Below are 14,029 nucleotides of genomic sequence, written 5' to 3'. Positions count from 1 at the left end.
ATTTGTATATTGCTTTTCACAATTCACATTGTTTCAAGGTAGTTTTTCAGAAAATCTTGATTTTTAATAATTAAAATATCTTAATATCTTAATATCAATATCATAATATCTTCTTAATATCTGCCTTCTAGTCATATTTAGCAGATTTGAAATGAACGATAATATAGATTATTTGCGACAACATAAAGTTATATAAGGTTTATAGTATATGTATATCTCTTATTAAGTGAGTATACTGTATCTATGCGGATAACGTTGGATGTACTATATATCCAACATTAAATATATTGTTGTGGGATAATATAGTTTACGTTTTGCGATAATAAAAAATCCAGCAGTTGAGATGTTCTATATTTTCATATCACTTTATGAGAGTATATTGTATGTATGCAGATTAAGTTCTAAATTTATTTTATTGAGGTGTATTGCTGTTATCTTGATTTCAGTATTACATTTCCTTTCTGTCATTGTGCTATCTGTCATTGTAGGCAGTGACAAACAGGCTCTGTACGTGGCAGATGATAATGAAATTCGCAGTTTGTATCCTGGAATGCAAACCTGGATATATGAGCAGGCCTTCCAAGGAGACGCCAATGTACGAATCGACGCCATGGACCTGCACATCAAATCCAAACGGATCTTCTGGACCAACTGGCACACGGGCAGAATCTCATCCTTCGAGCAGCCTTCTGCTGGACCCGCCTCGCCGAACTCAAACCGCAACCGAAGACAAGCCGATTCCAGAGTTACTGATCTAGAGGTCAGTGCTTCTCAGTGCCGTGCCGTTACAGCACATTTGTGACTTGAATGTGAGAGACTTACGGTTTCAGTTACTTTACCTGTCCAAAAACAGTCCGTTAGCTGATTGATATTACAACCGGTATTTGTTATCAGAAGTCTCCCTAAAAAACCCTAACAATACAAACATGCTAAATATATGTGTTGGGTTAACGCATTACAAGTAACGTGAGTTACGTAAATAGATTGCTTTTTTTTCAAGTAACTAGTAATGTATTACTTTTTAGTTTACAAGAAAATATCGGAGTTACTTTTTCAAATAAGTAATGCCAGTTACTTTGTTTTCCCATTAATTGACTACAGCTCACATGACCGCAGGTTGAGAGGAATCAGGAGTAAGTGCAGAGGCGTTGTGTGCGCTGTGTGAACAAGATGTTACCGTAGTTATAGACTAAATGTCAACATGCATTTACTCATCTCACCTGCACAAAAAACAGATTCAGTATTCCTCGAAATGAATAAAAACAATGAGATGCAAACTCAGAATATGACGCACACCTGCAATAATTAAATATGTTAAATAAAACAAATTTCCTGTATGTTCAGGTATTTTAATCCCATTTTATTAACCTTTTTTTAAATTTACTTTTCCTTTAATTTCACTTTTGGTGTAAAAGGGCTTTTATTTTTGCCAAAAATATAACTTTTTATATTAAAAACAAACAAGAAAGCCCTGCCCAGATTTAAAAAATAACGCAAAAGTAACGTAACACATTACTCTCCATAAAAAGTAACTAAGTAACACAATACTGTAATGCATTACTTTTAAAGGAGTCCTATTATGCTTTTTCACTTTTTCAACTTTAGTTAGTCTGTAATGTTGCTGTTTGAGCATAAAAAAGATCTGCAAAGTTACAAAGCTCAAAGTCCACTTCAAATGCACACTGTCCCAGCTAACCAATCACAGCACATTTCGTATTTCAGAAGGCGGGCTTTCATTTGATACAGGAACTATTCGAGCCATTCATGCCAGACTGGGGAGAGAGGTGTTGTAATAATATAAAATATGTGAAAAATAATGTGTTTTTCGAACAACCTAGTATGAGAGCCTGTTCTAGTACACCCCCAAAACAAAACCAAGACTTTGTAAAAGAGCATAATAGGACCCCTTTAAAAGTAGCTTTCCCCAACACTGTGCATAACAGAATTTAACAGAAGGAATAAATGAAGTAACCTTTGATTTGTTATAGATCCCTGGCCTGAAGATGCCTCGTGGGATTGCTGTGGACTGGGTGGCCAACAACATCTACTGGACGGACTCGGGTCGTGATGTCGTCGAGGTGGCGCAGATGAACGGACGGAATCGTAAGACGCTCATCTCGGGCATGATTGACGAGCCCTACGCCATCGTGGTGGACCCACCGAGAGGGTGAGCGGAAAATCAACAGAAAGTGGCAGAAAGCATCAGCACTAGCTTTGTTTGTGTCAGCATATTTTTGCTGCACAACATTACATTTATTAGTGGTACTTGCTAAGTCAATTATACAGTTCATTCTCAGGGTTAACACTCTTGAAATAAGTATTTGGATTTGCATTAAAACTATGTTAACCATTGATTCTTGAAGCACCATGTACTGGGCTGACTGGGGAAACCACCCTAAGATCGAGACGGCTGCTATGGATGGCACTATGAGAGAGACGCTGGTACATGAAAACATCCAGTGGCCCACAGGTCAGCCATCATGTGAATCAAACAGCACACACTCGGATTCAAGCACCTGTGACACCAGTAACATGACTTCTGTTGGGTTTGTTTGCCAGGTCTAGCTGTGGATTACTTCAATGAGCGACTGTACTGGGCTGATGCCAAACTCTCTGTTATCGGGAGCGTCAGACTGAACGGAACAGATCCGGTCATAGCTGTCTCCAGTGTTAAAAACAGTTGAGTCACTCGCTTGATCAATTTAGGTCAAAACAAAATGTATTCACACATTCAACATTTCTCACATCATCACAGTTTATTCACTATAGTTTAGAAAATGGTAATACAATATGACAAGAACTCTATGCAAGGTATGTAATGAATTACAATCAACCAAAAATTATTCAGCTGTTAAATTTAAAGGAACACTCTTGAAAATAGGCTCATTTTCCAACTCCCCTAGAGTTAAACAGTTGAGTTTTACCGTTTTCAAATCCATTCAGCAGATCTCCGGGTCGGCGCAATGATATTACGCAGCACCTGAAAATAGGCTAACTTCTGTCAGCATAACCAACGTGACCACCTGCTTGCACAGGGAGCATGCTGGGGATTATTTTCAGGCGCTGCGTAATATCATTTAGCATCCGTTAGCATCATAGCGAGATGCTAACGGTCTAATCAGATTGAATGATCTATGCTAAGCTACAGCTAAAAGTGCTACCGGCAGACCCGGAGATCGGCTGAATGGATTCGAAAATGGTAAAACTCAACTGTTTAACTCTAGGGGAGTTGGAAAATGAGCCTATCTTCAAAAATAGTGCAGTGTTCCTTTAAGTACACAATTAGATAATACCAATTTAGGTCAACCAATTACCAAGCAATGCTTAATTTTGTTCAGTCTGTGGTGTAAAAAGGTCGCATTAGCAATTAAAGAAAAAATACTTAAGCAACCATGGTCCGGTCAAAGTGTCTGAAGAATTTTTGGTCCCAAATTTTTATCAGTTTTACTGGTAGACCACTGTATGAAGAATTTTTGGGTATAATATGTCACAGTTCACTTTATTTTGCTATCCTCACTTACATAAATTAACTATAATGTCCTGCACCCACTAGTAAAAAAAAATATCAAAAATTATATCTGGTGTCTGAATCATTTTTGGTTTGACTGTAATAGGACAACAAGCCTGGGGAAATTCGACTCACTTGTGCATCCTTAAACAACTCTGGATCGATCCAGACGAATTCAATTTTAGATGAATTATTATTTATTTTGTATTGAGAAGCCTAAACAGAATAAAACATTAGAGCCAAGACATGTGAGCACAAACTTTTCATAATTTAATGCAGAATTTTAAACATCTTAATGAACAAACAACCAACACATGAAATGTAGGACATTTGACTTTTTTGAAATTTTTATATTTTATTTTATTTCAGTTATTGTTTATTGTATTTCAGGTAATGAAAACACCTTTGTATAGTTTTAGTTAACTATAATATTTTTATAAGATTTTTTAATGTAAATGCATCACTTAAGTTTGAATGAGCTTTTGTAAAGCTTGAGATATAAAATAACGGCAAAGTTTTTCTCTCTCTCTCTCAGATTTGCACCATCCTTTCAGTATCGACATCTTTGAGGATTTCATATACGGTGTGACCTATCACAACAACTTTGTCTTCCGTGTCAACAAGTTTGGCAAGAGTGCAGTGGAGCATCTGACCACAGGAATGAACCATGCCACAGATTTGGTCCTGTTCCACCCTTACAAACAGCCAGAGAGTAAGTCTGTCAACCAACCGATTCTTACATGTAACTGTATTTGAACTCAGTCACAAAACATAATCAGTGTAGTTTTTGACCCTTGATTGATAGAAGAATAGAAAAAAATTGGGAGAAATTTAGACCAAAGGTTTTGATGAACTTTTAATGATATGTAAGGTTAGTTTGATCATTCATGTATCATGTGCTGTTTTGTATCATAGTGGCCAACCCATGTGACAGGAAGAAGTGTGAGTGGTTGTGTCTGCTCAGCCCCAGCGGCCCAGTCTGCATGTGCCCCAACGGCAGAATACTGGATAATGGCACCTGCGTGGAGGTTCCCACCCCAACGCTGTCCCCTGTCTGTGAGTATTGTGACCTTTCAAATCGCTTGGAAAAGGGAAACAGATGCTGCAGTTTCATGTGGTATTTGTTGAATGAACACTAATGGCTTAGTCAGTGTGACAGGCTGTGGTGCAGTATGACTGGCGCAGTGCGTTCCTGTGCTGTGCAGTCAGTGACAGGAGTGAGGACACATAAGAGCAGAGTGGCAGTCAAAGGTGCAAGAATAATAGAATGGTTTGGAAATAAAACGAAACTGCAAAATAATCATAGTTTCCATCAGTGTTGGGGAAGCTACTCTGAAACTATAGCTTGACCAGCTACAAGCTTCTCATAAATTAAAGTAGTTAAGCTCCATTTCCAGCTACCCTTCTGAAAAAGTAGCTAGCACACAAGTTACTATCAAAAAGAAGCTAGCTACATTAAAACTACTTTCAATTATTTTTTATTTAATTAATTAATTGTTATTTACAATTGACATTACAAATAACTGAATAGCTGTTAATGAAGAATTATAATGAAGTTATAAGTAAAATATGTGGGGTTTAAAACAACATATTGTAATGCAATCATTATTTCAAAGAGTAGGGTGAATTCAGGTTGATTGGGACACTTTTTCCAAGTCATTTCAATGACAAAAGTGTCCCAATCGTTTGGTTTTGTAAACTATCCGATACACACAATAATAAAATATAGTTATATTGTCTCAAACTGACTGTCAAAGTTGAAATAGCTACAAACGTAACATCAAAGCAAGAGCAAACTTTATGCAACTTAAACTGGATCGGAAGAGTCGTAAAATAGGCAGGTTAAGCTCACAGCACATGTGGTATTTACTGACTGTGAATGGAGCCGCTCTGAGATGTCAATCATCAGCTGCGCGCGTGAACACCTGCGCTTTGCGTGAATCACACCGCAATCATCCTTTGCCAAATGATAAGCACACTACTATATCACGATTTTGTTTTCTGTGGGGGGACAGATATTTTTATATAGAGTGCAATTAAGCAGGAAAATTAATCCGTTTAAAAAGGCTATTATTCACCTCCTGTATGTGCTTAAAGTCTTCAGTGTAGACCGCATTTTAATCTTTGTTTTGCATAAATTACAGTTGATTCATGTGAAATATCCACTTCTGTACATCCTTTGCAAAATCATCAGATGATCTCTTGTCGGTGGACAGACTGTAAAGCCGGGAGATGTGTGATATCACAACAGATGGCGGAAATGAACAAATTTAGTTTGTGATCTAGTCAGAAGAAGACGCTGTGCTGTATTACAGGCTCGCGACTCGTTAGAACCAAAGACTATAGAAATACAAAGACGGTTCACTCCTATACTTATGAATGGGAGAAACTGCAACACGCAATATGGCGGAATAGTCCCACCTTTCAAATGAAAAATCCAATCGTTGATTGGTAAAGTCATTGCGTCACTGTAGCGGTTCCCATAGAACCTGAGGCTAGACTAGCCAATGTGCATGCGCAGTCATAATGCGCTTATGACTGCGCATGCACATTGGCTGGTCTAGCCTGAAAAATAAGCCTTTTAAACGCTATTTGAGCATAAGAAACAACATTCATGGGGCAGTTCATTTCAGATTTTGTTGCTGATTTGAAATATGTAGCTTAAAGTCCGCATGAAATCAAAATTGACTTTATTTACTTTATTAGCGCACATTGCTAGTCTTGATGTGAACAATTAATCCGTGCAAGTTAATCCGCTCAAAAAAAGTGTTTGTCTTGGTAATCTTTAATCAAACTCTGAACATTTGCTTCCGTTCTGGAATGGCATTCCTTCTCTGATGACGACAGTTTGACGGCTTGGGCAGAATATAAACACACCCCTCTAACCGTTAGGTTGCTATGAGTGAGAGACCGAGAGGAGCAACGCAAAAATAAAACCATGCCCTCTATTCAATATTCCGTTTCAGCTGGAAATACGTCGAGATTTCAGGATTCCCCCATTCTTTTACAGTAGATAGGACTTGGTCTTGTATGAGCTGCCCGGAGGCGTTACAAATATTGTAGTCCCTACGAGCCGTTTTTGTAGGCATTAAACTGCCAGAATTTTAAAAGACGATATCTCCGTTTGCATTAAACTTTTAGCGCTGCAACTTTGCAGATATTGTTTATGCTCAAACAGCAACATCACACACTAACTAACGTTAAAAAAGTGAAATCGCAATCAACCACCCCTTTAAGTCTTCGACATAGACCGCTTTTTAATCTTTGTTTTGCATGAACTACAGTTGATTCATGTGAAATATCCACTCCTGTACATCCTTTGCAAAATCATCAGATGATCTCTTGTCGGTGGACAGACTGTAAAGCCGGGAGATGTGTGATATCACAACAGATGGCGGAAATGAACAAATTTAGTTTGTGATCTAGTCAGAAGAAGACGCTGTGCTGTATTACAGGCTCGCGACTCGTTAGAACCAAAGACTATAGAAATACAAAGACGGTTCACTCCTATACTTATGAATGGGAGAAACTGCAACACGCAATATGGCGGAATAGTCCCACCTTTCAAATGAAAAATCCAATCGTTGATTGGTAAAGTCATTGCGTCACTGTAGCGGTTCCCATAGAACCTGAGGCTAGACTAGCCAATGTGCATGCGCAGTCATAATGCGCTTATGACTGCGCATGCACATTGGCTGGTCTAGCCTGAAAAATAAGCCTTTTAAACGCTATTTGAGCATAAGAAACAACATTCATGGGGCAGTTCATTTCAGATTTTGTTGCTGATTTGAAATATGTAGCTTAAAGTCCGCATGAAATCAAAATTGACTTTATTTACTTTATTAGCGCACATTGCTAGTCTTGATGTGAACAATTAATCCGTGCAAGTTAATCCGCTCAAAAAAAGTGTTTGTCTTGGTAATCTTTAATCAAACTCTGAACATTTGCTTCCGTTCTGGAATGGCATTCCTTCTCTGATGACGACAGTTTGACGGCTTGGGCAGAATATAAACACACCCCTCTAACCGTTAGGTTGCTATGAGTGAGAGACCGAGAGGAGCAACGCAAAAATAAAACCATGCCCTCTATTCAATATTCCGTTTCAGCTGGAAATACGTCGAGATTTCAGGATTCCCCCATTCTTTTACAGTAGATAGGACTTGGTCTTGTATGAGCTGCCCGGAGGCGTTACAAATATGGCCGCTGAGTGAACAGACTTTTCTTGAAAGGGATTTTGGTCAGAACGCAAAAAGGAATGTAGCTTTTGGTCACGCTACACTGCTACTTGCTGGAAAAAGTAGTTAGCTACTGGAAAAGCTACACTGTTTTAAAAGTAGCTGAGCTACTGTCACACTACTGAAAAATGTAGTTACGTTAGTAGCATCGCTAATTGTAGCTAGATACTCCCCAACACTGGTTCCCACACATGCACATAATTTCCGCTGTAAATATAGTTTGAGAAGAGTTGTTTTTGCAAGTGCCTTGAATTCTGATTGTAAATAAGGTTGTAAATAAGTGCTTATGGAAGAGATGTGTCTTCATCTGATTTGAAACAGAAAGTTAGTTTCAGCAGATCGGGTGGAGCCTGGTGGTTCGCTTCACCACAGCAGAACAGAAAGTGTGAAGATTTTGAAAAGTGATTTTGTTTCTGATTGTGATGGAACAACCAGGCACCACTGGTTCACTGAGGGTAAATGGTGGGAGCGAGCATGTGCTAGTAGGAATGAACTGAGATAGCGTCAGAGTCTTGAATTGGATGCAAGCAGAAGCAGGTGGTGAGACCTGGGCTGAGTGAGGTCATGGGCCATCTTTAGTAGTTTGAAGACACTTTCTGGCAAAAAGGGCATTGGAAGTATCCAAAGCATGAAAGGAGAATGACAGAAAACCAGAAAAGAAGTGGTCAGAGAAATGTAAGTTGTGACACGATGGTTGTTAATGATACTGGTATAGGTAAGGATGAGGTCTAGCTCTGCCTGCTTTGTTGTCGCAAGGGCACGCTGTCTTGTAATGTCTGCACAAGGACTAAGAATTCAGCTGCTTGCATGAATTCAGCTGCAGCATGCATAGTTCCTCAAGGAATTTGTTTAGTTGACCTGGAGGAGGATAAATGACAACAAAGTGAATTCACTTTGTTGTCAGCAGGGTGAGTTTTTCTAAGGAAGCAGGGAGAAGATATAGACGGTTTCAATGGCAACAACATAAACAAACGTTAGTGTGCGTGCGCGCTTTTGTGGCCCAAACTTCACTTCCAGTAGACTTCCGCAAAGAATCAATAACAACAGCAAAGTCCCTCTAGAGTAGATTATTTCTGATAACAAGCAAAATATGTTTGCTGCATAAATCAGATGGGCTTATTGGAAATGCAAATTCATCCTCTGCCAGCAGGAGGTGCTTTTGGAGCGGCAGAAATAGAGGTTTCCCCAGTGACGTCTGTCCACAAAGCAGCGCTCCGCTCACAAACGCTGCTTTATCAGACATTATATGCAAGATGAAATGAAAATGAAATGGAAAATGTTCTGAGGACAGTCGGTTTCCGTCAGCGATACAGTGATATAAAAACACCAGTGCCATGTTAAAGCCTTTTGGAAAATCTATTTGTGGTGGTCAGTTTTGATATTGTGGCGGGACGCCACAAATAAATCAGTGTATGGGAGACATTGCATCCCACAACACAACAACCTGAGCTCAACATCAGTCTACTCATCTCCTTAACTTTAACTGCGTTTGTAGTCGGTGCCACTAGCCAGACGATGAACAAACACAGACCGGAAGTTATCTTCGGGCCAGGCACGTGCACCCTATGAAACCCTCTATAGGAGTGAATTTGGGCTTGGAGTGTGGACAAAGACAATAGTGTTCCGGTAGCTCAAACAGTAGAGCTCAGCGATGTCAATTCACTGATGTCCGCCACTGCGTTCATCAAGGAAATGATTTAAAGTCGGCATGTAATTAAACCTCTCCAGATTGATTGAAATTCCTTTATTTCTGGTCTTATTATTAACGATCCATTTGTGCATGTTATCCCAAAGAAAGAAAATGTTTGGGTAGAGATGACTTTTCCACTGAGGTCACTTAGTCCGCATGGGTTATTGGATAATGTTATCCAGTGGCAAAATAGCTTTTAGGTATTGTTTTAGCAAACTAACTATTTGGTTTGGCATAATTTCGGTTTGGCTGGTAGCACCCACTTTTAACCATCAAAAAATAGCTATCAAATTAAGTCCAATTCTACATTTTATTCTGGTTGAATATCAAGATTGACTCTGAAATGTCACATTATGGAAATAAAATGGATTGTTCACTTGGGTTGACCTCTTATAAAACAAGCTCTTTTTATCTGTGTCTTTGTCTTCCCTTAGCTCCGAGTGGCCCCTGTAATCTGCTGTGTCTAAATGGTGGAACTTGTGTCCTGAATGCCAGAAAACAACCCAAGTGTCGCTGTCAGCCCAACTATGGAGGAGAGCGATGTGAGCTAAACCAGTGCAGAGAGTACTGCCAGAATGGAGGAACGTGTACCGCATCACCCACAGGTACAGTACCACAAAAACACACCATATGGGCTTTAAATATCTTCTCACGTGTCTAATCTGACATAACACTGCTGTACAGCATGTCAGTGAATCCTGGGAAACATTGCTCACCTGCTTCTGGGCTCACCTGACTCGCCGATCTCTCCACTTCCATGTTTGTAGTAATGGTGGCTAAAGATGATGTTGACGTGCAAAAGGTTTATTATGTTATAATAACATTAATAAAACAAAAATAACTTGTCTTGTAATGTTTTCAGGAGCTCCGACTTGCCGTTGTCTGGCAGGCTTCACAGGACCCAACTGTAACCAGCGCACATGCGAGAACTACTGTAAGAATGGAGGAAACTGCACAGTTAATCGTGGAAACCAGCCCACCTGCAGCTGCCCTGCAGACTTCCTGGGAGACCAGTGCCAATATCGTAAGTACTACAGAAAAAAATGAGCAATTGTTTAAGTCTTTCCATTTCAGCCATTTCCAGTGGACAAATGTTTCATATTAAACCCACACATTGGATAATTAAAAAGGTGTCAGGATGCATTAGCATGTGAGGTGTGAACAGGGTCTAAAGGTGATCCTCAAGCCTTGATGAAGAAACTAAGTGGGATGTTAATCAGTGTCCTCTACTTCTCTAACAGGGATATGTGATGGAGTCTGTGTTCATGGAGGGACATGTATGCAGTCCAGCGATGGGTCGAGACAATGCAGCTGCCCTCCACGCTTCATCGGCAACAACTGTGAAGTGGACAAGTGTCACTATTGCCGTGATGGAAAGTGTATTCCCACCAACATCTACCAGCCGCATGGAGATGTTACATGCAGGTACACAATCTCATGCTCTAGTAAACATATACAAATGTTAGGGCTACATAGAATTAAAATTGATCCATTTACTTTCTTAATCTCAATTCTCTTTCAATTGGCTCGTTCAACATCTTGATACGGGAAATGGCTATTGTGTGGCCAATCCAGAGGCCCTTTATAATCAGGCCTTAATGGCTATATAACAGTTGGTCAAATGATTCTTACATGTTTTATTCATCATTATAATCTTTACAAATGAACACAACTTGTTTTAATTTTGAAGGCTAAATGCAATTGCCAGAATTAAGTTAAATGAACCACACCACAGTCAGTTGACTTCAACATTACCATCAATAAGCTTTAGGAACTCTTTCAGTATTTAAAAAAACACTTTCCCTGAAAGGTTGGGACAGTTTGCAAGAGTGTGAATGTAAACACAACAAGGCTGTGAAACTGACTAGTGAGTACATAGGTTTACCTGTCCCCGACAACCTCAGTAGTCCTGTTTAGACTCTTGTTAACAACCGTCTTTTTCAAAACGCGTAAAGTTTAATTTACGAGTGAGGTATTACATAGCATAAAATTATGAAAATATCTTGACACAGACCTTATTCCAGGCATTTATCCAAAAACACACTCACAAAAAATATATATATATTGACTCCGGATGATAGATCTAGAAGTGCAAAAATGGGCTGCTCTCGACTAAAGATTTTTCTGGTCGACTAGTAGTCGTTCATTTGAAGCATTTGCCGACTAATCACACATTTATTAATAAACCATTTAAATCATAAATATGATCACTCAAGTTCACAGAGACCGAGACATAAAGAAAGCGTATCCTGGTTGAGTTGTTGTTACTGTGAGAGCACACAATTAAACGTAGAGTCTTTACAGATTCTAAAGATGTATTGCTCTTATTTGTATGACCAAAAATGACGGAGTATTTTAAGAGCAAGTGAGCGCACTGGCGCCTCCATCTGTCCTGCAGTGAGCGCTGCTGTTCAGCTCCACACTCCGCACAGACACTTCAACAGCACACATTTCCTTAGGTTAACATTAGATTGAGCAGCCATGTAAAGTTGCTGCTACTAACATATCTCAGATGAAAAGTCATATTTGAGGTCGATGAATGATAGGCGAGCATTTGGATGTCCTGCCCGAGTACTATATTACCACATAGACCAGCCGTTAACGATCTGTCCGTCAAGGACTGCGTGACTTCGCCAATGTGGATTTTTTTTTTTCGCGACTAATAAAATAAAATTAGCCCAATTCATTCCCTATATAATACACTGCACACGCCCAAAAGGGCATCCTACATCTTTTCACTCACAGCATCTGCAACGAGGCTTTGCTGTTCAGTTGCATCTATTGTTGATATCGATTTGATGCTTTGAAAACTGAGTTACCACTGGAACATCTGGAGCTGACGTTATCCTCTTACTTTTCAAACCCTCTCCTGCCATATTGAGACAATGGTTTTTCACAGTGGTTAAAGACAACACCTGTTTGTTTGCACTGTAGCAGTGTTGTTCTCTCCTGACACGCACCCTGATGGTTGAAAACTTTACTGTTCATGATTCTTTTTTTTGGAGTTTTTCACTTTATTATGATAGAACAGATCAGAGTTGATAGGAAGTGAAGTGTGAGAGAAAGAGGGGGACGGGATCGGGAAAGGTCCTCAAGCGGGATTCGAACTCGGGTCACCCATAGAGCAACATCGCTGTATGTCAGTGTGCTGCCCACAAGGCTATCGGTGCTGACTCATAATTCTTTTTTGTTTTCTTGTTTGTGTGTTTGTTGGCTTGTGTTTTTTATATTACTGATGTGCATATGTTCACTGTGTGTTATAGGTGTACCAGTGGCAAAATCCAGCCAAGCTGTTATACATGTGAAGGATACTGTGCTAACGGGCAGTGCTCTCTTAGTGCCACAAACCTCCCACAGTGCAAGTAAGCAGTGTTATTTTAGTAATATTTATATATTATTACAGTATTGGTTGTTGATTGATTATTTTTTAAATATATTTCTGGTTTGCCTTTATTTTTATTTCAATTTTAGTAACTTTAGTAACTAATTTTCAAGTTTAAGTTTTTCTAATATTTATATTTTATTTTTTCAGCTTTATTTTAATTACTGAAAACAATTTTTAATAGTTTTAGTTTTAGTTAATGGTAACAGTGCTGCAAGTCATATAACCTTAACATATTCAATAGTACCACTTGAATACACAATCATATGCTCTACCACTCTCCACCAAATGATTTTCAATCTACACGGTTCCTTCAGATGAAGATAGCATGCATAATCCCAATACTCCAACAACAAAAAAAACAATTTCCAGACTTTTGATATATGAAACCTAATTTCTTCCATTCGTGACTAAAGCTGTGCTGCTTGTCCTCTGTCAGTCAGACTACAAAACTAGTCAGTCTTTTTATGTTGCTTTCCATTCTTCAATCAAGTTTGTGTAGCAAATCATTGACTAGAATGGTGTAGCAAAACTCTGCAACAAATGCTATTTCTATGCATCAGTCTGTCTGACACTATACTGTCTGACTTCTAGACCAGCAGACACTGGCATTCTCTGTTAGTGCTTTAGTGGTTTGTATGCTGCCTATACAACAGGTCTCATCTTGTAAACTGGACAGGTTCTTATTGCTTACCATATGCACCTTTGCCACTGGGGTACCACAAGGGTCGATGCTTAGGCCCTTATTCTTTTTCAGCTCACCAGGCATAACTCACATAGTTGATGTCTGCAGATGGGTTAAAAAGCTTGGTGTGGGTACCACATTATATCCTGGCATTTGTAAGGGAAACAGGTCAATTTAGTTACGAACATCCTGTGTCTTGGGCCTCTGTGGAATTCGGCTCCTCGTGTTTCAACTGTTCTTTATCAAATCTTAAATTGTCTGATTCGGTCTGATACCCTACACATTTCATGCTCCATTACATTCAGAAAATGAAGGGCCTTCTCAAGATCTTGTCCATTCAGCTCCTCATGCTACTATAACTGTAACTATGTGAGGATTTAGTAGCAAAAGAATTGTGTAATTGCTGTATGGGCTTGATTTTGCTGTTTTTGGGTTTAGCTGATGTAGATAATCATTCATTTACACACAATCATATATATATACAGTGGGTACGGAAAGTATTCAGACCCCCTTAAATTTTTCACTCTTT

General features: G+C 39.2%; 1 protein-coding gene across 1 annotated transcript in view; it reads left to right on the top strand.

Moving 5' to 3' along the window:
* lrp1aa (low density lipoprotein receptor-related protein 1Aa) overlaps nucleotides 1-14,029 on the top strand; it is a 200,204-nt gene that overhangs the window by 175,925 nt on the left and 10,250 nt on the right. The window contains exons 72-81 of the mRNA XM_016541471.1: nucleotides 489-760; nucleotides 1,989-2,167; nucleotides 2,364-2,470; nucleotides 2,560-2,679; nucleotides 4,044-4,220; nucleotides 4,424-4,564; nucleotides 9,868-10,038; nucleotides 10,296-10,457; nucleotides 10,675-10,858; nucleotides 12,697-12,795. Coding sequence (XP_016396957.1) covers nucleotides 489-760; nucleotides 1,989-2,167; nucleotides 2,364-2,470; nucleotides 2,560-2,679; nucleotides 4,044-4,220; nucleotides 4,424-4,564; nucleotides 9,868-10,038; nucleotides 10,296-10,457; nucleotides 10,675-10,858; nucleotides 12,697-12,795 — 1,612 coding nt within the window. The remainder of the gene's footprint in view (nucleotides 1-488; nucleotides 761-1,988; nucleotides 2,168-2,363; nucleotides 2,471-2,559; nucleotides 2,680-4,043; nucleotides 4,221-4,423; nucleotides 4,565-9,867; nucleotides 10,039-10,295; nucleotides 10,458-10,674; nucleotides 10,859-12,696; nucleotides 12,796-14,029) is intronic.

This window comes from Sinocyclocheilus rhinocerous, unplaced genomic scaffold (genome assembly GCF_001515625.1).
Source record: "Sinocyclocheilus rhinocerous isolate Xijiao unplaced genomic scaffold, SAMN03320098_v1.1 scaffold1449, whole genome shotgun sequence".
NCBI lineage: Eukaryota > Metazoa > Chordata > Actinopteri > Cypriniformes > Cyprinidae > Sinocyclocheilus > Sinocyclocheilus rhinocerous.
The sequence above is the reverse complement of the archived record's forward strand: the minus strand, read 5'-3'. Positions and strand labels throughout refer to the sequence as shown.